The sequence below is a fragment of the Ceratosolen solmsi genome, unplaced genomic scaffold (genome assembly GCF_000503995.2).
Source record: "Ceratosolen solmsi marchali unplaced genomic scaffold, CerSol_1.0 scaffold10, whole genome shotgun sequence".
In the NCBI taxonomy this organism is placed as follows: Eukaryota; Metazoa; Arthropoda; class Insecta; order Hymenoptera; family Agaonidae; genus Ceratosolen; species Ceratosolen solmsi.
In genome coordinates this window covers 4,995,500-5,018,864 of record NW_011948412.1, presented here as the reverse complement: position 1 = coordinate 5,018,864, position 23,365 = coordinate 4,995,500, and the positions used below count along the sequence as shown (strand labels likewise).

At 41.9% G+C, this 23,365-nt stretch overlaps 2 protein-coding genes across 8 annotated transcripts in view; one reads left to right on the top strand and one right to left on the bottom strand.

Moving 5' to 3' along the window:
- Positions 1-2,461, bottom strand: part of CtBP (C-terminal binding protein) — an 8,052-nt gene extending 5,591 nt beyond the window's left edge. For 4 of the 6 annotated variants that reach the window (XM_011506872.1, XM_011506835.1, XM_011506857.1 and 1 more), the window contains exons 1-3: positions 2,335-2,461; positions 472-914; positions 49-336 (exon numbers count right to left, since the gene is read on the bottom strand). In XM_011506872.1, coding sequence (XP_011505174.1) covers positions 49-336; positions 472-669 — 486 coding nt within the window. In that variant the 5' untranslated portion in view covers positions 670-914; positions 2,335-2,461. Of the gene's footprint in view, positions 1-48; positions 337-471; positions 915-1,300; positions 1,324-1,977; positions 2,307-2,334 lie in introns of those variants that run through there. The other 2 variants (XM_011506842.1, XM_011506850.1) reach the window with 2 other exon arrangements.
- A 16,799-nt stretch (positions 2,462-19,260) lies between these two features.
- Positions 19,261-22,930, top strand: LOC105367947 (odorant receptor 13a-like). Of its 2 annotated transcripts, none has more exons than XM_011506823.1 (6): positions 19,261-20,206; positions 21,599-21,694; positions 22,059-22,243; positions 22,360-22,459; positions 22,520-22,627; positions 22,696-22,930. In XM_011506823.1, exons 1-6 carry the CDS (start codon positions 19,901-19,903, stop codon positions 22,858-22,860), a joined length of 960 nt encoding a protein of 319 aa, XP_011505125.1. In that variant the 5' UTR covers positions 19,261-19,900; the 3' UTR covers positions 22,861-22,930. The 2 variants fall into 2 exon arrangements, with proteins under 2 accessions (XP_011505125.1, XP_011505117.1); XM_011506815.1 differs by having other exon boundaries at positions 21,413-21,694.
- The last annotated feature ends 435 nt before the right edge of the window (positions 22,931-23,365 follow it).

The following is a 23,365-nucleotide window of genomic DNA, read 5'->3' as shown; positions in this document are numbered from 1 at the left end:
TTTTGTCCCGTTCAATGAAATTATTCAATTTTGTTTCTACTGTCAAACCTGTTCTGGTCCTGTGAATTTTTTGCCTTCGCGAACCATATTTGCCAGCCAATATGTGCGTCTATAAAGATTTAAAATGAGGCAAAGAGTGGTGTCCGCTACTTCTTCGACTCCATAGCCAGGCACATTGCACACTGCGATGCCAAGCTCACCAGCTGCTTTGACATCAATGTTGTCAACTCCGGAACCAATTCTCACAATGATTCTAAGAGTTTTAAACTTTTCAAGGTCTTCCTTGGTCAGAATAATAGTATGCCACATAAGAGCACCAACTGCCTCGTTCAATACCTAAAAACAAAAATTAAAAAAAAAAAAAAAAAACAATAAAAAAAAAAACAGCATACAATAGATCGTCAAATGGATATCAACGAAAAGCTAGGCTTTGGTTGTACGATATAGCTAAAGATTGGATTATTTATTGACCTTTTCGTGTATTTCTGACGTAGACTGTGCATCACAAAAGGCCACAGTCGCAACGTCTTTAAGTATTGGCATTTCTATAGAACAATCGCGTCCATCCAGCAATGCCACCAACGGTCTTGTTTGAATGGGCCCATTGGTAATTGGGCCCCTTAGATTCTCCATTCGTGGGCGTTTGGGCATCATCTTCCGTTTGTCCATCGGTCAGATAACGCCCCCTAATATATAATTTTCACCTCTTCTTACGCAAAACAACACAGTACACAATTCAATTGTTGTATAAACACTATCGGAGCTTATCACTAAGTCTCTTATCCTGCGGCAAATCCTTAGAACTCCGACACCGTTTTGTCACACCGACTTTTGCGGCGATACTAGCTTGTGGTCGGTTTTAGGGCAGGAACCGCCGAACCTCCAATACATCACGACTCTTTGAACACTGCCACCTGTAAAGCAAAGTCACAACATAGTATTATCATCAATGGCAAATGGATAAGGCCCAAATCGCGCCTTTCGCAAAATTAGAGGTTAGAGTCGCACAACTCCAAAGTACACTAATATGCACGAAGCGTAGCCCCTCCTCGAAACCGCTTGCGGCTTACACAACAGAATCGTCAAACGGCTCGCGACCCGTACGCATAAACGCAAAAATTTCCCCTTTGTGTTGAAAGATCGTTCGCAAGTCGGCGGCGTTGCCTTTCTCTGTCTATGCCTATTCCGGCTAGGCAAGGAGAAGAGCAGCAGCCCGCGTGTGACTTAGCGATAAAAAGGCGAGGCGAGGAGGAAGCACGCGCGCGCGGTCGCAGTAGCGTCGTCTTGCACGAGAACGCACCATAGCACAATTTACACCACGAGATTGACGACGACTTTTTGATGTACCTAAACGCAAAGAGAAGCGCAGCACGTAGCCGGCGAAAAAAAAAATGAGAGGATCTTGAGTTCCTCGAGGCTGGCTAAAGAGGATGATGGATAGATGAATATGTGTGTGTGTGTGTATATATATATATATATATATATATATATATATAATACAGAGAGACTGAGAGAGAGTGTGTGTGTGTGTGTGTGTATGTGAGTGAGACAGATATATAGTGATTGAGTGAGGGGTGGGTGGGCGGGAGGGAGGGGAAGAGGAGAAAGAGGGAGAGAAGAGCACAACTCGGCGATGACTCGAGTGGATTACTACTGTGCGCCGCTGGCTGCCTTGTCGCGGCGTCGTCCTTCTTTTTCTCTCTTTGCAAGGGCTTTTCGCTAGAGTACGCGAAATCACGGTGCCGCTGGCGTTTCCAGAGAAAGCCGCTTCATCAGTCGCTCTCCTCCTTTACCGAACAATCCGTCCCATTCGCTTACACGTTACTTCCCCCTCTCGCTTCCTATCTCACTCACTCACTCACAAACTACTTCTCTCCCTATCTCTCTCACTCGCGCTCTCTCTCTCTCTCTCTCTCTCTCTCTCTCTCTCTCATCTCTCCAATACGGAGACGCGCGCTGCAGCAACACTGCACCTACCGAAAAGGACGCTCGGTCTTCCTGATGCTCGCCGCTTGATAATATACGGGTACTGGGTCGAGCGTGCGAGCCGGCGGCTGCACAGCGCGGCTTCGGCGACGTACCGACTGCACTACTTAAGACGGGACGCGCGGTCGAGGGCCGCCGAGTTTATAGGTTAAACCTCGAGCCTCTGAGAGGGAGGGCGCGCACGACAGAGGGAGAGAGCGACATACGAAGTATGTGTGCTCGTGTACGTTGTGCGTGCCGGCAGACGAGGTACACGCAACGTATACGCGCGTCTTGAGAAAACTTTTCCGTCTCACTTGCGACACATGCGCAGGTACGCAGAATCTGACCTAACCGTACACAGCTCACCTGCGCGTGTCGTAGCAGCGTCGCCGGCGCCCCCGAAATCTCTCTCCGCACTCAGTGTCGAGAGAGATGTTCGCTGCAGGCTGCTGCTCTCAACGCACCTAACGCACAAATGGATAGCCGGAACGTGTGATATTCCCTCCCTCCTTCCCTCTAGCTCGCTCGCTCGCTCACTCTCTTTCTCTTACTTGCTCTCTCACAATACATCTATCTTTCTTTCACTCGTGCGCTCCCTGGTTCGCTCACTTTCTCTCTCTCGCTCTCTTTACATTTGCGACTACGACGGCTGGGGCTAACGTTTTCACGATGGATAATAAAGCGGCTGCCGCGCGTTGGTCACTGGGTCGACGTTTTCGGATCATTTTCGAACTAATTGTTCGCCGATGCTGCTGCTGCTGCTGCTGTGGCATTCTCGTTCAATATCTTTGCCGCACGCGTTCACTCTCTTTCTCTTAAAACAGCCGACACATCTCGCTCATCATTTCACTCGTACGTTGATGATAGCAATTTCTCTTTCCATCTCTGCATGCATGTTTGCTAGCTAGCTAGTTAGCTTGCTTGCTTGCTTGCTTGCATGTTGCATGCGTGCGTGCGTGCGTGCGCGCGTGCTTACGTACGAGAGAGAGAGAGAGAGAGAGAGAGAGAGAGATCCAGTGAGAAAGCGAAAGAAACGGCGTCGGATTTCGGGATTCCCGCTCATGAATGATAACGATTTATCAATGAGAGCGATAAATCAAATAAAGGGCAAAAAAAATTCAACAGAAAGAGTCGTTGCCGTTGTCATCAATATCGTCGTTAGCACGGGTAGTAGGGGGGAAGAAGAGAACGAAGGGCGAGATGACCCGAGCGCATTCACTCCAAACATAGTTTCGTTCGACATATTGTTATTCCGTAATATGCGGGAAAGTGCTGAAGCAGCCGCTCGAGTCGAGTAAAAAGATATATATATATATATATATATATATATATAGAGAGAGAGAGAGAGAGAGAGAGTGTGAGAATCGAGAAAGTCAAGAACCAAGACAAGAGACAACGATATGTGGCGCCCTCCAATGCGTAGAAGCTTCTTCCAATAATTGCAGGAGGGAGGACAAGTCGAATGGTCGCGGTTACGGCGGGAGGCACGGTAAAGGGGGAGGGGGGAGGGGAAGGCGGGACTAGCCGTCGGAGCGCAGGAGAGACATTTGACCGACGATTTCGCTTCATGCTTCGTACATTACGCATTTAAGCGGAGTGTCGGCAGCTATTTGAAGCGTTCTCGGCGAATGGTGAGGCGAGCCTAAAGTGGCGAGAGGCGCGGGCGCCGAGTCGAGCGACCGGGAGGGGGAAGAGTTCCGAACTAAAAGAAAAAAGCATAATTCTCCGCGCGGTACAAAAGGGCTAAGATCGCATCGGATGGATTCAGAAATATGTATATACGGCGCCATCGTTCGCTGACCCTCCTCCGCCCGCCGCCGTCGTCCACCCAACCGTCACCAGGCACCCGCCTTTCCCGGAGACCTACACACGTAATCGGAAATATGGCCTGCGGAGGCCATAAAACGGGAGATCGTCGTTGCTGGGCTCAGCGGGACCCGTGGATGCGATACTAACGCATAGTGCAAACCCAAGCACTTTGCGGGAGTGTGCGAGCGACAGGGCGATGGGACGGAGTGGAGTGAAAGAGAGAGAGAATGGATCTTGACTTTGACTTGGGCACATGTTGTGCCAACTCAGCGGATATATCCAAGCGAACTGTGATGCTCAGTCAAAGGGAAAAGGAGTTACAAGGCACTCGGGTCGCTCGCGCGCCTACCTTCTGCTCTCCACGATTTTTTCATTCGCTGAACATCAATTGGCGCCTCCTTATTTTCTTGCTTTGATGCGCGTGTTTTTTGCACTGACTGCGTTCTGGGACGATTGAACGAAGACTGGGGCAAAGGGCACAAAGTTGCAGAAAAACCGGAAGGAAGTGAAAAAGGGCCGTGGGGTCAAGTGGCGCGCGCGCGGGCCAGTGAAAATCGAAAGCGCGCCGCTTGAATTCAAGCCTTAACGTAATCTCGTACATAGAAAGCGAGACTTTAGCGGGCCGCGCTGAAGTGATGGCTGTTGCGGGGGCGGAGAGGGGTGGAGGCTATAAGAGGTGGAGAGAGAGAGAGAGAGAGAGGGGGGGCGTGAAGGGGCGAGGCAGGGACGGACGGGATGCTACGAGGGCGAAGTTATCCAATTATTGTCTAACCCTGGGAGCAACTGTACTCCGGTGTTGGGGAGTGGGGCGGTACGGACATGGAGAAGAAGGCGGAGGCGGTGAAGAAAAGCGACGGCGGTGAGCCTCACCTTGCACCGCGCGCGCGCCTCTTCAATCGAGCCGTGATAAAGTAAACTTTCTTTCAAAACTCTGCAACACATGGACGTGGAGCTCGTTTCTCTTTCCTTTTTCTCTTTATTATACTGCTGACGCGTCTTGCCGCAACGGTTCTTCTCTAATTCGTATAAACGCCCGCTGCTGTCTCTCTCTCTCTCTCTCTCTCTCTCTCTCTCGAACCAATTTACTTTTTTTTTTGCAACCACTACTACGGAGCTCATTATACCAACGGTTATAAAGTTTTTTAATTTATTAAGTATGCGCCGTTCGCGGTGAGTTATCGCTATCCGTTCCCGTGGAAAATGAGGACGCACGTAAGGATTCGGTCTTAGCATCAATTTTTCATTTACCAGGTACCGTAATATTCATAATACGCCTTTAAAACATTATCGACTGTGGCTTGAAATTCTACGAATTAACACGCAACCTCGACGCACTCGCCAACAAATTGCGACGCCGTGACGAAACAATAGATCAATAAGGTTTATTTGATTTCAGAAGGAAAAGGAGAGAAAAAATATATATATATGCATGTATATATGACAGACGTACTCGATCACTCGCACGCAAGTGAACGTAAGTACTTATGCATAATTTAGATTGCTTGTAATTCGTCGATTATGCGGTCTAACCTTGGAAAAAAAAAACTAATCCATCATAATTAATTAATTAATTAAAAAAAAAAAAAAAAAAAAAAAAAAAAGTGTTACACATTTGTCATATTCACTTTATGTACTATTACTCATTCGCTAATGGCTCTTACCCATTCGCAATTACGTCGCTATGATGCTACATTTAAAACTTTTACGACGAATTGATATAATGATCGTGATTTTCGGACTTAAATTGTGCCCGAGTTTTATTGCTAACCATAGTTAAGCGAGAAAAGTTGTGTATAAGTTTCTAGTTTACGTAACTTAAACGTGAAAGAGAAAAAATTATATTTTAAAAACTTTTCGAGTACTGCCTACCTTTTGCAAATATTTGAACTTCACATTACAATATAAGAAAATTCTCGTAACCCTAAAGTTTATGAAAAAAAGTACAACATTGTGAAAAGAATTTCCTTAAATAATTTTTCTATGCATTCCACTGTTGCAAGTTTCAAACTTAAAGTTAAAACACTTCGGTTAATCAGCTTTAGCGGAGCACGACATCAAAACAGGGCACGTTACACTTTTCAAATCAACCATTGTATTATTTCCTAAAGTTTTCAAAGTATGATTTCACTATGACGGAAATATATTTTTAATATTATTTCTGAAGTCAAAAATAGAAAGCATCCGATAGATTAGAAAATTATTTCGACTCTTCGTATCATTATACATTTAATTTATTATATTATAATTTGATAAAAGCACGTGTGCTATTTAAGGGCAAATATTTTCATTTCACTTCCATTCCATCTACTAGACCAAACATATCGCTCGTAGAGTATCGTAGAGCTCCAGACTGATACTGATTGAATGATAAAATTCGATTGGAATCGAGAAATTATAATGAAAGCACGCGAGCTAAATGTAACGGAAAATCAGCATTCAACTTCCATCGATAAATTAGTGTCGAGAATCCTTAAAACTTAAATGAAAAACATTATTCTAAAGTAAGTATATAAAATGATCCGATAAATTATAATGATTAATGCCGTAGATTGTATTAAAAATAAAATTATGAACGCTCGAATAAGCGATTGAGAAAAATATTGCATTCTAGGAGCTGCTGCTACGAATTAATTTGTCGGTAAAATTGCAAGAGAAAAGTGTTTACATAATACGACAGAAATAACAATCAACAAACAGCTTAAGATCAAATTGATAAAGAAAAACGGATTAACATTTGTAAAACGAAACGAGCTAAAAATTAAATAAAACAAAAAATAGCCACAATAGCCAAAAACAACCACCACCACCACCACCACATTAATAATAATAATAATTGAAATTGATAGCTAAACTTTCACGGTTTTCAAGTGTGTCACGATCGTGTTTTTGAATTGTGCTACATTGAATTAATAAAGTGAATATTCGCGTAGTAACATAAGAGCCGGAATTCCAATAAACGCATGTTGACCAAAAATTCAAGGGGAAGAGAGAGCTCCTAAATATCTGGAATTCCACTTGATCTATAATTTCCGCGGGGTTAACAAAGAGTCCGCGATAATATTCGTCTCGTGCTTCCGGGCGGGAGCATTGCATCGCGAAAAATCGCTCCTTCCTCTCTGTCTCTCTTGCTCTCCCTTCTTCCTACTCCTCGCGGGAAGGCAATCGGGTTAATGCGAGAAGACCGGCACGCTTCCGCGAATGTACATGTAAATGTAAATGGTTTGTCGGGAGTTGGAGGGGAGCGCGACGCAGGCGTCGGCGACTACACGCGGGGGCAAAGGGAGGGAGGAGCCGAAAGTCGACGAACGCACGCTCAAAGTATGGAGAATCCAAAGTTTCGCTTTGGTAGAGCGAAGAGAACTTAACTGAGTTAACTTTGCTGCTGAAGCAAACTTTCTGCCAACTTTAAGTAGTCGCCTCCGTCTCGCTTCATACTTTCTCTCGCTCCCGCTCCTTCGCTTCTTAGTCTCATCCTCCGCGTGCCGCGAATCCTCTGCTTTCATCTCATTCTCGTTCGTCGTCTCATTCTCATTCTCCCCTTTTCTTCCACTCTTAGATCCCCCCCTCTCAATGCCGCCACCGCTGTCCCCTACTTTCTTGCATCTCTCTTTTAATTTTCTCATTTTCTCATTCCCCATTCGCGCTCTCTCTCTCTCTCTCTCTCTCTCTCTCTCTCTCCCCCTCATTCTCTCTTTCTCTCGACCCTTCGTAGTCGCGTCTATACTTTCCTCCTGTACTATCCGTCTATTTTATCTACTTTTTACTCGGCCCACTCTTCCTCCGTTCTGCCCCCTCCCTGCCGTCCCAACCAGTCATCGACAAGGTTTTACCGAAACCAAACGACAAGCAAACTTGTGCCAGAATGGCGTATGTATATAGCCATGCCCGCTTATCATTTGTCCCTCTTATACAAAGTCGCGTGGCGGGGCCTCATCGACTTTCAACTTTTCTTCCGCCAGCCGTGTAAAGACGTTTCGATGAAATTCCACTAGGAGTTCTTTGTCTTGTTTTCTTCGTTCCTTTCTTTTAACGGCGTTCGCGTTTAGGACATTGTACAACTATAGTAGTAACGATTACGTAAACCGTCGCTAATGCATTCTCCTTATTATGGCATTCAATTATTATTTCATTCAATTATAATTGTTATTTATTATTTACGAGTGGAAAATTAATGCAGATACGCACGATAAGGAAAACTTTCTATTTGTCAATTCAATTGTAATTATCGGCACTTGATGCAATGTAAAACGTTTTAACGATAAGGAATTAAATAAGGTTGGATTTATGAATTTATTAGGAAGCCTAAATAAGGTTGACAAAAAGAAAGAAAAAGAAAAAAAAAATATATATATATATATATATATATATATATATGTACACAAATATATACACATATTTATATGCTTACGAATTTATACCCAAGTATCACACATATATTATACATTATGTATATAATTTATTGTCAAATGAGCTTTAATACGATCTTTAATATTTATCTTATCAGCGATTAAATACGAACTTTATGCAAATTTTGCTGTTGTTATGAATATCATTAAATTCTTATCTTAAGTGTGATACTTGTTTACTCGTATTGTGAGGCTACAAAATTGTCAATTAATTTTATGTTACTTAAAATCTTTGAACAAACCAAATTTTTCACCTTTGAAAAATTCATTTTATATCTGAATCTTCATCACAGCCGTGCGCGTTCATGATATATATAGATTCATACCACATTTAAAATAACTAAGTAAATATTATCGAGTTAGCCTTATAACCATTTGCACATGGAAAACAAATAGTTTAAATCTTCCTTACGTAAAATTAAGCTCATAGAACACATTTTATTATTTTTATTTTTAGCTAAATTCCAATGAGTACGTTACAATTTACAGACTTCCAAAAAACTACGTAAGTGCTTTGATTCATCCAATAATTATTTAACAGTATTATCATTGCACTTGGTTGCTAAATTATCGTAATGTTTGAGATAATTTATTTCAAAAATAGAATTGGCGTTTGTTTAGCAAAATGGGACTATAATTTATTATCGAGCTCTCATTATTATTCACAGTTTTATCTAGTCAATAACATTAACCGATTTTCTTAATACAATACTTTTCATGAAATGTTTAGACTTGGACTTAACTTTTAAAGTTTCAAAAACTGGCAACTATATAAATATAGACTCTTTTATTACATAACAAAAGTATTTTATTGGAAAAGTTCTTTAAAAAGGAGGTTCGGCTGACCCACAAAAGTTTTATCTCGCTAGACAACTGAATCATTGCTGATTATTTTTCAAAATCTGGATTATAGTCTACATACCCATTTTAATTTCTGCATTCCGATGTTTTGAACATTAAAAATACACGATACCGTGTTCGATTAATAATGAGAAATTTCTCGTTTAAAATAAATGCCTACAAATTCTATATATTTGTAAACATAATGCAAAGCTTTATGCAACTAATGATAATAAATTCTAAAACTAGAATAAACGGCGAGTGTAAGAAGACGAATATAATTCGAATATCGAACAGATGAAATATTACGCTTTTCATTATCTGAAATTCATTAATGTATTATTAATGTAAATTAATTAGATAATTATTACCTGATTATCATTGAATGTAGTGCGTTTGGAATAGTTGTAGCCATAAATTTATATGATATTCCATACAAATTGTGAAATATTGAAATAATTACTCCCATTCAAGCGAGATAATCAAACTATACTTTAGAATATTTAAATTGCCATAATCTGCTTAATAACATAATCGGCATTGTAAAACAAATTTTTATCTACTCCGTACGATATTAAAACTCTGTGTACCTAAGCTGATTATTTTTTTCAAATTGTAGATTTTATCAAAGTGCATTTTTCAACTTTGTAACGTTTTTGCCTTTAATTTTGTGCAAAATAAATTTAAATGTGCAATACAAAGTAAAAAGTTGCGAACAAAATTAATTACAACAGCGGTAAATAAAAATCTATTCTAAATCGAGCAATTTCATTTTTATTATTCTTAAAATAGTTTTATACAGAGAAACGGTATTCTACTCTAAAAGGCTAAATTTGTATAATGACCCGTACAATGTAACTGCTTCAAGTTTTTCAAATACCATCCATAAAATATTTAACGATTTCTTCGCAATTAGTGAAAAGGCCGTTATTGCTTTCATACGTATTTTTATTTTTCATATGACATACATGCTATGAAATAGAATAGAGTAAAATGTTTTGCGAACTAAAAATTTCCAAATTAAAAACAAAGAATAGATAAATACCGTACAACGTGAGATTATGTAAAAAAAGTGAAAAATAATTATCCTCGATCATAATCACGCATATTTATAAATTCAACTTGTGTGTCTAATTTTCTAGATGGTATTTTTTTCTATTCTAAGTATCCCCTGCGTAAAGACGACTATCAATAAAAACATATTGAACGAGTTGATCCATAAAAAACATTATGTAAGTATTTATCAAACCTGTTACAGCAATATCTAATAATAACATTATTATACATTGTGATAATAAATTTACGTTAATCGCTATTTAAAAGTTTACAATTTACATTTTAATAAATCGAAAAGTTTTTTTTTTTGTCTCTAGTTTATAGACTCTCTGTTAAAGTGATATTTTATTAGAATTGAATTAACTCTTTAAAGTCGATTAAAATGAAAGAAGTCAAATGTATGTTTGTACAGTGGGTTATATTTGCACACATGACATTGCGCATATCAAAACATTTATATGAACAATATAAATGAATTGAATTTAATTATAAAATGTTTACGTAAGGTTTTTCAACAAAGATAGCATCCTTTATAACATTAGGAAAATCAAGATTGAACTTTATTGTGAATCCACATTTTAACAATAATATCAATTATTCGAATCAAATCAATGATTTGAAAATAATTAATAATTTTGCGATTTGAGTAAATAGTAGAGGAGAAGAAAAATGAGAGAAGAATGAAGAAATAATGGAGAAGGAACAATAACGATAAGATGGTGAGAAGTATAACATTTTAAATTATTGGATAGTAATAATAGGGAACGGGATTCAAATGAAAAGAATGAGGCTAGTAAAGTGAGGAAGACATGGAAGGTATTAAGAGAAATTCTAAATAAGTACATACAGTGTAAGTTATTCAATCACTCTGGAAATCAAATCAAATCCAAGTTGGATAAGTGCGGAAGATTTCGCTGCCTCAGCAAGTATATATAACCCGTTCGGAAGTTCTACCGGAGGGTATGAGGTTGATGGCGGAATGAGGGGAGAGTAAATGACGTACACACGCAGGCACTCGCATACACAGACGCAATGGCGTACACATCGCTGATGCGCGCGAGGCTTCGAAGAGAGACAATGAGAAGCTTGAAGTTTGAAAAATTTGGCCTTCACCTAGGGCTCCGACGCTTCTTTCCTTGCCTCTCCCCGCCTCCCGCCACGCACTCACCGCTCTCTCTCTCTCTCTCTCTCTCTCTCTCTCTCTCGCACAGTGATTCGTGCAGTCTGTGCGTTTCGCGCGTGTAAAGCGATGGAGAGAGGAAGAGCGAGAAGCCGGCCGGGGCTCGAGGAGAGGGGGCAATTGAAGCCAGAACCGGTCGACTGCAGCAATTGCAGCGAGGGACGCGCATCGAGGAAATTTATAAAAAATGGTTCTTGCCTGCATTGCTTTCTACACATAGCTATAGGCAAAGATATGCATAAGTAGTAGTGGGGAAGACAGATAAAGAATGAAGGAAGAGTAAAGATAGATGGATAGACAGACATAAATAGATGGATGGATGAATGGATGGGGAGAGAAAGAGAGAGAGAGAGAGAGAGAAGAATCGCCGGTTCAAGGGAATAAAGATTGGTAAGTAACAAGCGGCAGAAGGTACGCGTATGCGGCGTACGGATGCGTTACCAACTCACGGGGATCCGCTGTAAAATGCAGGTGAATTGTATAAGATGGAGTTCCTCTCTCGTGGCCGGTTAGCGCGCACTCGGTCGAACGAACGAACGAACGAACGAACGAACGAACGAACGAACGAACGAACGAACGGACGAACGAACGAAAGAACGAGTGTGTGTATATGCATGTGTTGAAACAGACAGAGAGAGAGAGAGAGAGAGAGAGAGAGAGAGAGAGAGAGAATGCAAGCCAACTCGCGCGCAGCGGGATGGCATCTTGACTTCTAGTGGCGGAGTGCGGCGGCAAAGCAATGGCCGGCCCGATCGATGTCTCGACTCTCTCTCTCTCTCTCTCGGCAACTTCCCACCCTCACGCCGTTCACCGTCAGCTCGCTGGCTTTTGTCCCCTTCCCACATATACGCAACTCTCGACTCTCCCCTGCGCGTACAACTAAATCAGCGCCGGCCATTGCTTTGCCGCCGCACTCCGCCACTAGAAGTCAAGATGCCATCCCGCTGCGCGCGCTCTCTCTCACATTCTCTCTCTCTCTCTCTCTCTCTCTCTCTCACTCTATCGCTCTCATTCCTCTATGCTACAACCCTATCAATCGTCAGTGGGGCATCCAAGGTCATGCCGGTGCATTTTCTTAAAAAGTTGCAAAGTTGCCGTAAACGACGCGTCCGCCATTTGCGGGTCGAAACGAAACTTTGGCGTGGGTCGTTTATTTTTCCCGTACGTTCGAGACGCGCCCCGCGTGCTTGGCACTGTCTCTCGGACGCGCGACGCCCCGGCGACGGGAAAGGGGCGCAAACACGCGCGATGGTAGTAGGACGAGAACAGGACGACAACAACTACGACTACGACAACAACTACGACTACGACTACGACTACGACTACGGCTACGACGCGGCGACGACGACGACGATGACGATGACGATGACAATGACGATGGATGACAATGACGATGACGACAACGACAACGACAACGACAACGACAACGACAACGACAACCTCAACGACAGCGGATCGATGCTTCCGTATCAGCTGAATCGAGTGAGCGAGCGCGCACCGGTGGATACCTATGCTACTGCCACTGCCACTGCCGCTGTGCGACGCCCCCCCCCCATCCCGGCAGCACACGTAACTTTACCAAGGGATACGGAAATCGTCGAATCGAACTGGAGGGGCTCGATGGCCTCGCAACTCTATCTCAATTCGCGCGACCCTTCCGATCACGTGGGAACGAAGCCAATGAAAGAGATGGATGGAAGGACAGATAAACAGAGAGAGAGAGAGAGAGAGAGAGAGAGAGAGAGAAATATGAACGCAATTGTCAGCCAGACCAATCGGCTACTCTTTATATAATTGACGAAACGGCGGAGAACAAGCTAAATGGCAATCCGAGGAAACAGGCTGATGATGCTAGTCGGTGAGTCGCCGTGTAAGTAAGTGAGAGTGGCAGACTCTCAGGAGGATATTAGAATCGCCGATGAGTGAGATCGGCGACTCGTAGATGATGACGGGAGCGCGAAATTTTTCTCAATCCTGCATGCGGACCTTGAACAACGGTGGGAATATTAGTGGCATCAATCCTCGACATCCGAGACACCAGAACCACCGACTGCGGGTCAAAAGCCGGCTCGCACTACCGTACCGGCGGCCTTTTCGCGCCCATTACGTAAACAATGAGCGGTAGCGTGCCGACCGTTTAAATGCTGTCGACGCCGTCGACGCCGCTTTGCCCTCCCGATATTTCACAAAACCATGCCGCCGGGTAGGTGGTAACCTACGCTAGACGTCGTCGTCGCTCCCTCCCCTCCCCAGAGCCCGCGGCTAGATAACCCGGTTGCGATACACGTGCGCACGCGCCATGATTAAACCGCTGGCCCCCGTACGACGACACGTGTAGTTGGCTTCATTAAGTTAAGTTGAGGCTGTGATTGCGGGCGGACGTCGAGCGCACCGCGACGTCCCGAGAGTAGTTGAAGCATCCCGCTTCTTCCCTTTCGGCTTACCTGCCACTCAACACCTCGACCGGCTAGGTTTCGACGGGTGCGCACCACCGGGCGAGAAAACTTTTACGACCGAGCATAATTTTTATCGCAAATATTGCCTTTTCCTCGTATACACTACAAACACGAGCAGCTCAATTTACACGTCCTCCTCCAACAGTCGCGCTACTAATCCTCTTGCGGACCAACTCTCTCTCTCTCTCTCTCTCTCTCTCTCTCTCTCTCTCTCTCTCTCTCTCTCTCTCTCTCTCACCACTTGCATTTATTCGTATTCAAAAATAATGTTTTGCGCTTACACGAGTGAAGCCGTGCTCATTTAGGTGCGCGCGGGTATATTTTTTAAAAGCCAGCCAACTTCGGCGTTATGAGTAATTACCACTTTGCTTTAATAACTCGATTTTGCCGGGCTCGTATGGCGCAGCAAATTTCAAATCAGTTGACCATTCGCTCGCTTTTAAACGCCTTCTAATGTGAATTCCGTGCCTCAAAACGTATATTGTGCGATACTCCCTCTTTTTTTTTTTTTTTTTTTTTTTTTTTTTTTTTTTAACGATAAAGCTTAGATTGCGCGCTCGCACTAGTTCGCTAATTTCAAACAGTGTGAGAATGGTGCATTAAATTTTGAATAATTAATTACCTCGGACATATGAAACATTGTGGGTAAGGGAGTGAGACATCGAGAGAGAGAGAGAGAGAGAGAGAGAGAGAGAGAGAGAGAGCAAGAGAAATGCTAAATAATGATGTTGATGAAACGTTGAGTAACCGCTTAGGATAATTTCAATAAGGAATTACTATGATCTTGTCCAATTCAGACGTTATTTCAATTACAACTACGCGCTCCGTCTAATTTTACCATTTACGAAAAATTAATATTATTTGTGGGCGTACGTATCCATTTACCATATTGATAATGTCAAGTTTTATGTTAACTTTGTTTTTTAAAACACTTCCAATAATTCTAGTTTTACATTTTCAAATCTACACAGTGTGATATATTAACACTGTAATCCGACAAATTCATCAAATAATATGAAACTAAAATATAATACGAATCTGAGATCTTTTAACAGATAAATATAATACAGAGAATTATAAACTAATTGTGTCCTTGTTTTTGTTTTTCCATTACATTTTTAATTAATAGGATTATTTATTTATTTATTTATTCTTAAAGCGTCTAAGAGAATACGTCATTGGCAGCGACTCTCTTGGTCACTTAGAACTAATAAATACGTAAGCACGGGTAACGCCTGCCGGACACTTGGTTCGCTGTCCTTGTCCTATATATAATCAATTCTATAGGACATCGTGTTTTATCAAAACGTAAAAGGATTCGTTATTACGCGCGCGCACGCCATTATGTAAATTTATATTTGGATATGTAAACAATGAATACCTATAAACAATATCAATTAACTAAATTTAAAGTTTGCATCATCGAAGCATTTTACGCTAAGCCGAGACAAAAAAATTTTTTTCTACGTTATTACAACATTTATTGCATCTATTTTTGTATTATTCAAATGAGCATATTCTTATTCAGATTATTTACAATTGAAGCATACACAAAGTAGTGAGCGACACTCAATAAGTTTTAAAAAAAATATTTTTATGTACAGTCGTAGGTATAGAGACACGCAGCTTTTTTCCTTAATGTGCTGATTTGTAATAATAATAGTGAACTTTAAAGGTGAGATGGCAATAGGCCTCAGGCTGACATAATCAACTGACAACATCTGTCGAAAGTTATTCCAATAATGCTTATCCCAACGAGAACAATTAAATATTTTTTCGTTACTTCAAGCAGGAAGAAATGTCGATGAGAGTCAAAACGTCCTACGAGAATCGAAAAACTATGTCAAGTGAAAGTTTCCATGTATTTGTTGATTTGATTGATTCCGTACAACCAAGACTCATAAACTGCGTACGTAGAACTTTTCTGCAATTACTAGATAAAGCTAATGTCCTACGTCATACATAACAGCCTTACACAATTCTCCAGTGTCATTCGTATCCCTCAAGTTGCCGTGAACATCTTATCCTCTTGAAAAGTGTTTCAAAGTTTTCTCAAATCACTAACTTATCTAACACTGTGAATATATTTGAAGTCAAGGATAAAGCGTTCATTTTTAAAGAATCAGTTTTAAAGTTGCATACAATTGATTTATTTATTTATTTTATTTGTTTTTCGTTATTGTTGCTTCTTTTCTTTTCTTTGACAATTCGATATACTATTCAAGAAATAAGCATAATTAAACAAAATATGCTCTCTCCCTCTCTCTCTCTCTCTCTCTCAAAATATAACACAGCCAACCACCTATCCACCCTAGTTATCCATTATGTCGAATAATCCAAATATATCGATGGATTAAGGAGAAACCAATCAAAATATAAAATTAGAATTGGCGTAGGTTGCAAAAGGAAGGAAAAAACGAGGGCGGCGAGGGCTCGAAGAAGTTTGGAACTTTCGATTATCGAGTTTGAAGAAATTCGTATACGCAAAACCAATAAAAGTTGCACTCTTGGTAAAGTATTTGAAAGACAGTTATAAACACGATTGGATGAAAGGCGAAAAAAGTTTTAAATACGATTGGATCAGTTTAAAAGTTCACAAAGAATCAACTTTTCAGCTCGCTCGCCGAGCCACGCGCTCGTAAATCACTCGATCGAGCGTGTATACGGACACAGGAGCGCGCGCGCCCGCACACACACACACGCACGCACGCACACAAAAAGCCAGATGCGCGCGCGCCCGCACGCACGCACGCACGGTAGAAAATAACGAAAAGTGGAGAGGAGCATTTGGCGTAGAGAGGGACGCTTCTGGAATACTATTCATTTATCTGCCCCACCTTTAGGCATCATCTCTCTCACTTCCGTCCACGGCGATGGCGCATGTGTAACGCGAGGGGACCCCGTAATCGAGACCCTTTCACTTATCCTTACTGCTGATTTTATATCGCGTTTTCCATGCGGTCGGGACTCCGGTAGTGCGCAATCCATTGCGAAATCAGCTCCACCGCCGATAATCGCTGTCCGCTTTCAACCAGAGAAAGCAACCGCTTCCGGTCGAATTCTTCGGTTATTATGCGATCGACGAGGAACTTTCGGCGTAGAGGGCCCGATGTTTATATTTACTTTGCATGGGGAATCCTCGGAGCGTGCGACCCATTCGTAAAAGTCGCTGAATGCCTACGCCGATTGACAACACTCCATTGCCATTCCAAGCCGGGCCATGGCTTCGCGCTCCTCGTATCTTTTTTAAATCAATCGTCGTCAAAAGGTGTACAATGTCCCCAAGAGTGAAAGATACGGGGCAATCGGATGAGGGGGTGGTGGATTGGGGGGGGGGGAAGAAGGACCGTCCCGTGATAACGCATACGCGGTAACGAAATTGCGCGTGGCAGTTCCTCTACCCTATAAATATCTCCTCGATCCGCTTTTGTTCTCCGCACGCGCAATCGATCAACGCCACCGCATTTCGTCTTCGTCTTTCTTCTTCTCCAGCGACCGTCCGAAAAAGGGTCAAGAGCCACGGAAAGTTTTCGCGGGCTGGGAGTGCGCGCGTCGCTTGCACAAGGGTTCCCCGGATGCGCGCGCGCGCGCGCACCAGCCAAAACCCAAGGAATTCTAGAAAGCACGAAAGCCAAGAGAATGAGCGAGAGAACGAGAGAACGAGAGAGAGGGACGGCAGAGTCCTTCGCCGCATCGAAGGCCAGCCATGAACTTGGCTTTGGAAACGTTGGTTCGAGAGAATGAGAGAAAGGAGGAGAGAAGGAGAGGTAAAGGATATATATATATATATATATATATACATACATAGAGAGAGAGATAGAGAGAGAGAGAGCCAACGAGATGGTGATGGAGCACGAGGGCGACGAGGGGTAAAAGGCGCGGCAACGTTTTTGAACGGGGGAAGGAGGGGTCAGCGCATTCGGTCGAACGAAACGCACGGCCTAACAATCCGCCCAGCAGGAGTTCACTGCACTCCCGGTACATTAATAAACACGAACGAAAGGATCGTAGTGGAGTGATCGAACTCACGGTACAACGGCGGCATTAGCGATCGGTTCGCTCCCGCCATATCTAAAGATCATCGTGAGCACGCATCGCGAAACGCATCTCCTACCGCCCCCTCCTCGCCCATTCCCCACCTCTTCCTTATCCTAACTCCCCTGTCTCCGCCGTCACTCCCCAGCCGTGCCACTCACGACAGCAAGACAGGCGGGTCTCCTACGCTGTCCAGTGCACACACGAACGCCTTCGTCGCACAGAAACAAACTCATCAACAGCAAAGAAGCACTGACCTGTCAGGAATTGAAGGAGTGCTGGTCTCCTTGTTGCGGATCCTCTTCACCGCCTCCTCCCTGCTACCGCCAAGCTACCGCTACTTCCTCTTCCCGCACTCTCACAAACACAGTCGTCGCGTGTCAGCTTTCTTCCTCGATACACACTTTTATAGATGTCCCTTGGGATGCTGGTTGTTGCCGGATTATTGTCGCTCGTGCACTATCTACTTGATAATCATTCCCTGTGTGATGCGGACTCTGGGAGAGGGAGGTAAACAGGTGCCACACCGTGCGGGCGGGCGCCGAGATCGGGATGTTAAGCTTGACGTTGATGTTGATGTTGATGCTGTTTTGGTGTTGGTGTTGGTTCGGTGTCGGTGTTGCTGTTAGTGTTGACGTTGATGTTGACGTGACGTTGTTGACGACGACGACGGCGACGGCGACGACGACGACGACGACGACGACGACGGCGACGGCGACGACGACGGTTGCGACGGCGACGACGACGGTTGCGGCAGCAGCGGTGACGACGACGACGACGAGGACGAGGACGACGACGAAGACAGCGGCGGCGGTGGTGGTGGCTGCAGTGGCAACGGCAGCGGTGGCAGCGGCGACGACGACGAGGGCGGTACGAACCGCTCCGAGGGCCCCGCTGCTACTTTTGCAACCTTCGGCTTGCCGCTACTGTTGCCGCTGTTGCTCCTGCTCGACACTCTCCTGCAACCGTCACTCCCTCCCTCCCGTATCGCTACTTTCGTGTGGCGTCGCTCTCTCAGCGCGTTTAGATGGAGGATGGAATGATGTCGAGTGCCGCAACGGCCGCGCACCACTCCGCGTTCGCGTCCGTATTTATTTATGCGTGGCTCGTACGAGCTTATCGTCGAGCGCGCGACTAGACCTCGGGAAGCCGAACTTCTCTCTATGGCGCGCCAGCCGCTCTCTACCGCTAACTTCACTCCTCCAGTCTTTGCCGCTCCTTCCCTCTCTCGCTCGCTCTCCCACCCTCTCACTCGCTCGCTCTTACTATCTTTCACGCTTTCTCTCTCTCTCTCTCTCTCTCTCTCTCACACACACACTCTTACGTTCTCTCTATCTCTCTATCAATCTCTCTCTCTCTCTCTCTCTCTCTCTCTCTCTCTCTCTCTCTCTCTCTCTCTCTCTCTCTCTCTCTCTCTCTCTCTCTCTCTCTCTCTCTCTCTCTCTCTCTCTCTCTCTCTCTCTCTCTCTCTCTCTCTCTCTCTCTCTCTCTCTCTCTCTCACACGTTCTCTCGCTCACGCTCGCTTGCTCTTGGCAGCGCGCGCGCCCTATACAATGTTAATGGCAAAATGGCGACAAATCCGCGAGCCTCGATTCTTGATGTATCTCGATGACGCCTTGGCGGTCGACCTAGAGGCTTTTCATGTAAGGGTTCGGAACGGCCCTGGCCATTTGTCGCCCGAGCGGAAGTGCCGTGGAGGCACGACTACCGGCGTCCTTCTCGACCGCGAGGGATGACCGGCTCTTCACGGATACGTCCGTGGCCAATGGAAGCGTCGGACCCCGCGAGTCGCGAGCCTCCCATTGTGAGACATAACCTCAACGGTGCGGCGAACGCCCCTGCCGGCGATGTCGCCAACAGCTTTCGAAATAACCCGCGGCTCCATCGACCGCTCGCCTACCCGGATACCCCCGTTATCCGTTCCACTATTAATTACGCGCAGTGCTCGATATTAATTGCTACTTGCAAAGCCGCCTACTCTAAGGTAGCAATTTCCCGTACTTGAGCTCTAGCGTCCTCAAGACAAGAGAGCACCGCCTACTTTCTATCTTTAATAGATACCTTGCACAAAGAGAATCCAAGATTCTTTGAAGACCGGAGCATTCGCGATCGAACTCGTCGTTCGAACAGACGCTCCGCAACATTAAAGATGCAGAAGTTTGGCGCGTCGACGAATTTCGACGACTACATCTTCCTTAATCGATGGGCACTGACTTTTTTAGGCATGTGGACGATCGACAACAGATTCGATCATGGAGTTGCCAAGATCCTGCATCGGCTCCACATAACTTTCCTCTTCGTCTTAATGCTACTGCTAATTATTCCTCAGTGGCTGGATCTCTATATCTTCTGGGGCAACATAAATGCCAACGCCGAGACCGTCGTCCTTAATGTATTCACAATAACCGCAATTCTCAAACTATTGTGCTGCATTCTCACGGCTAATGTTTTTAATGTAAGGCATTTTATTAAGCGATTGTTGCATGCTTTTTTCATTAATGCACCAGTATTATTCGAATAACTAAATGAAAATTGACTCTTTCAATATTAAGCTCGGTTTGTCATTAGCTTGACAATCCCTGTTAGTTCTACCTCTGAATAACCGAATAAAAATTTGACGACTAACGCCCGTTTTATGTTATTAACAATGACGTTTTATAGAATTCTTTTACTATTAAATTTGATAGGACTAATGGGGTAATGGTCATCAATTTCTACATTAACTTTAACACTTTACTTAAAAATCATAAAATCTTGTCGGTTTTATCAATATTCATCTGGATTTTGTTTTTGAAATATTTTTGAAATACCACTTTTTAATGAATAAACGAGTATAGTTATTATTATCCTTATCATTATTTTCTCCACTGAAATATATATATATATATATATATATATATATATATATATATATACATACATATGTGTGTGTTTATTTAATTACTTTTTTTATTCAAACTTGATTGGAGAAAAAGTGGTGTTAGTCATATTCTAATATATCTTTTTTAACATTTTTAACTGTCGATAAATATAAAATGCACGAAACATTTCAGTACATTATAAAGTAAAGCATGCATGGCTTCATTATAAAAAAATATGCTTTTTTATTTGTCAACTATATAATATTATGACGACATACTTGAAAAATTTTAATTGAATACAAACTGAAAATTCGATCAAAATTTAAAAACTTTGTAGAGTAAAAATCCTTTTATTACGCATAATTACAATGTCTATATTTTTAAACATTAAAAATATTAGTTAATTTTACGCAATAACTTACATATTCAATTTAAATAACGTTTATGCGACTCTAGTCAACAAACCCTATTTCTTTCCTATTATTTTCCGATAAATGAAAAGAACATTAATTCACAATTATTTATTGATTTTTTTTATTTGATTATTAAACATATATATAAAAATTTATTGATTATTATTATACGGCAATTAAAAGAATGAAAAGAAATTAATTATGTGCAATTTTCTTTTTGATCAAAAAAGACTTTGATGCTACATTTTTAAAGGTGTCAAATTTGCCAACAGAATGGAAAAAAAATATATTATAATCCATGTTAAATCAAATTTAGAATAAGAGTTTGCAATCTGAACTCTTATTGATATAATATTGATTTATTTTGTTTTAATATTGGCTGCGAAGGATGTCCTAATGTCATTAAAGTCAGATTGGAATGAGACAATGGATACGTCAAATCCCGCTAAAGAAAAACACCGAGAGATACTTTTAAAAATGGCGTCCAGTGCCTTCAATTATACAAAACAATACGCTTTTATAATGTACGTTACAGCATTATTATACTTCATTTCCCCATTTGTTGGAATGCAGCCAGGCGACTTGCGAATAAGGAAGTATCCTTTCTTCGGGTGGTACCATTTCGACAGATTCTCCAATTTAAATTACGGGATTTGTTACGTTTCACAGGTATGCATAATAATTCCTATTCGGCCGATCGTCAAAAGAAGGAACGCATCTAAATAAGTCGCAATACGTATTTATTAGCGTACGAAAACTTAATAAATATAAGCATATTCGTTTCGAAGAAGATATAAAGCAATAATATTTTTGTTCGATATTGGCGTATAAATATTCCGAAACCTTAATAAGATCGTCGTAACAGGCATCTTTTAAGCTCTGATTTAGTCGTCAAGGCAAATATGTGAAATATACCTGCGAAATGTGTGCGTGTGTGTGAAATATAACTTTGCTAACGTTGAAACGTCGGAAATGATTTATTCACAAGCTCTATAAATACGGCAATGGTAAATGCATCTTAATTTATACGTAGGTAATGAGCGGAACCGTAGTCGGTACAACCAATTTTGCCATGGACAGTATTTTCCTAGTTAGCCTTTATCATCATAGCGCTCAACTCCAAATTCTTCAACACGACTTGGCTGAACTCGTATCAGCGGGATGCAACTCAGCCAATGTAATCAACAACTTAATTAAAAAGCATCAAAAATACATTAGGTATACGTTATTTTGAATATTTTTTATCTACACCAATATGAACATCGTTGAACATTATAATACATCTCTATAATATTGCTCGATATAACTTTTGAATATAATTCCAATTGAATAAGGATTTCGCAGATGCTTCAGGTGATATTCAATGGTTCGAGCTTGCAGCAGCTGTTAATCAGCTGCGTAATCATCTGCGTCATCGGATTAAAACTAATAATAGTGAGGATTCAGTTTATATTTCGTTTTCTTAAATTAGATGCTTTGTTTCGATAATTTCAGGCATTGGAAGATGGTGGTTACGAAAGTTTAATTTACATAATGTTTATGGGACTCGCCCTATTACAAATTTTATTATATTGCCAATCGGGCGATGTACTAATATCAGAGGTACGAGCCTGTATTAAACGTGCATTTCTATCTGGAATATTAGGTTTACTTAAAGAATGTGCATGTAGAGTTTACAGGTTGGATATGCTACCTATCAATCTCCTTGGACGTCTGTCAATTTATCATCGATTCGTAGCATATCATTGATGATTTTGCGATCTCAAAAGCCACTAACGATATCCGCAGGAAAAATTTATGTTCTATCTCTACAAAATTTTACAATGGTAACATAATTATAGATTACATATCATATTAAGAAGTTACAGTCATCTACAAAATATTGAGGAGCTTTAAATGATGATCCAAGTCTAGACAATATTTTTGCTAATTTGTTTCAATTAAAAATTAATAAATAAAAAAAAAAAAAAAGAAAAAAAAAACTATTTAAATTTACAATATAATAAAGCTCTTATAAAAAAAATTCAAGTAATCAAAAATGTTAAGGGCCAATGAAATTGGTTCCGTTCTAGTTGCATAATCGCATATTGGATTGTACAATTAACACATTAAAATAAACACATAATATGATATATTGAAAGCAATAAATTGCAATTAATGAATCATCGCATAAAAATTATATGAACAATAAACTTACTACAAAACTGTTTTTGATAGTAGTTTCAGATTTTTATGCTTCTTATAAACGATCGGCATTCGTTGCGAAAATTAAATATTAAAAAAATCTTTAAGAAAAGAATAAGAAAGATTATTTAATAATATGAACAATCTATTAAAAAA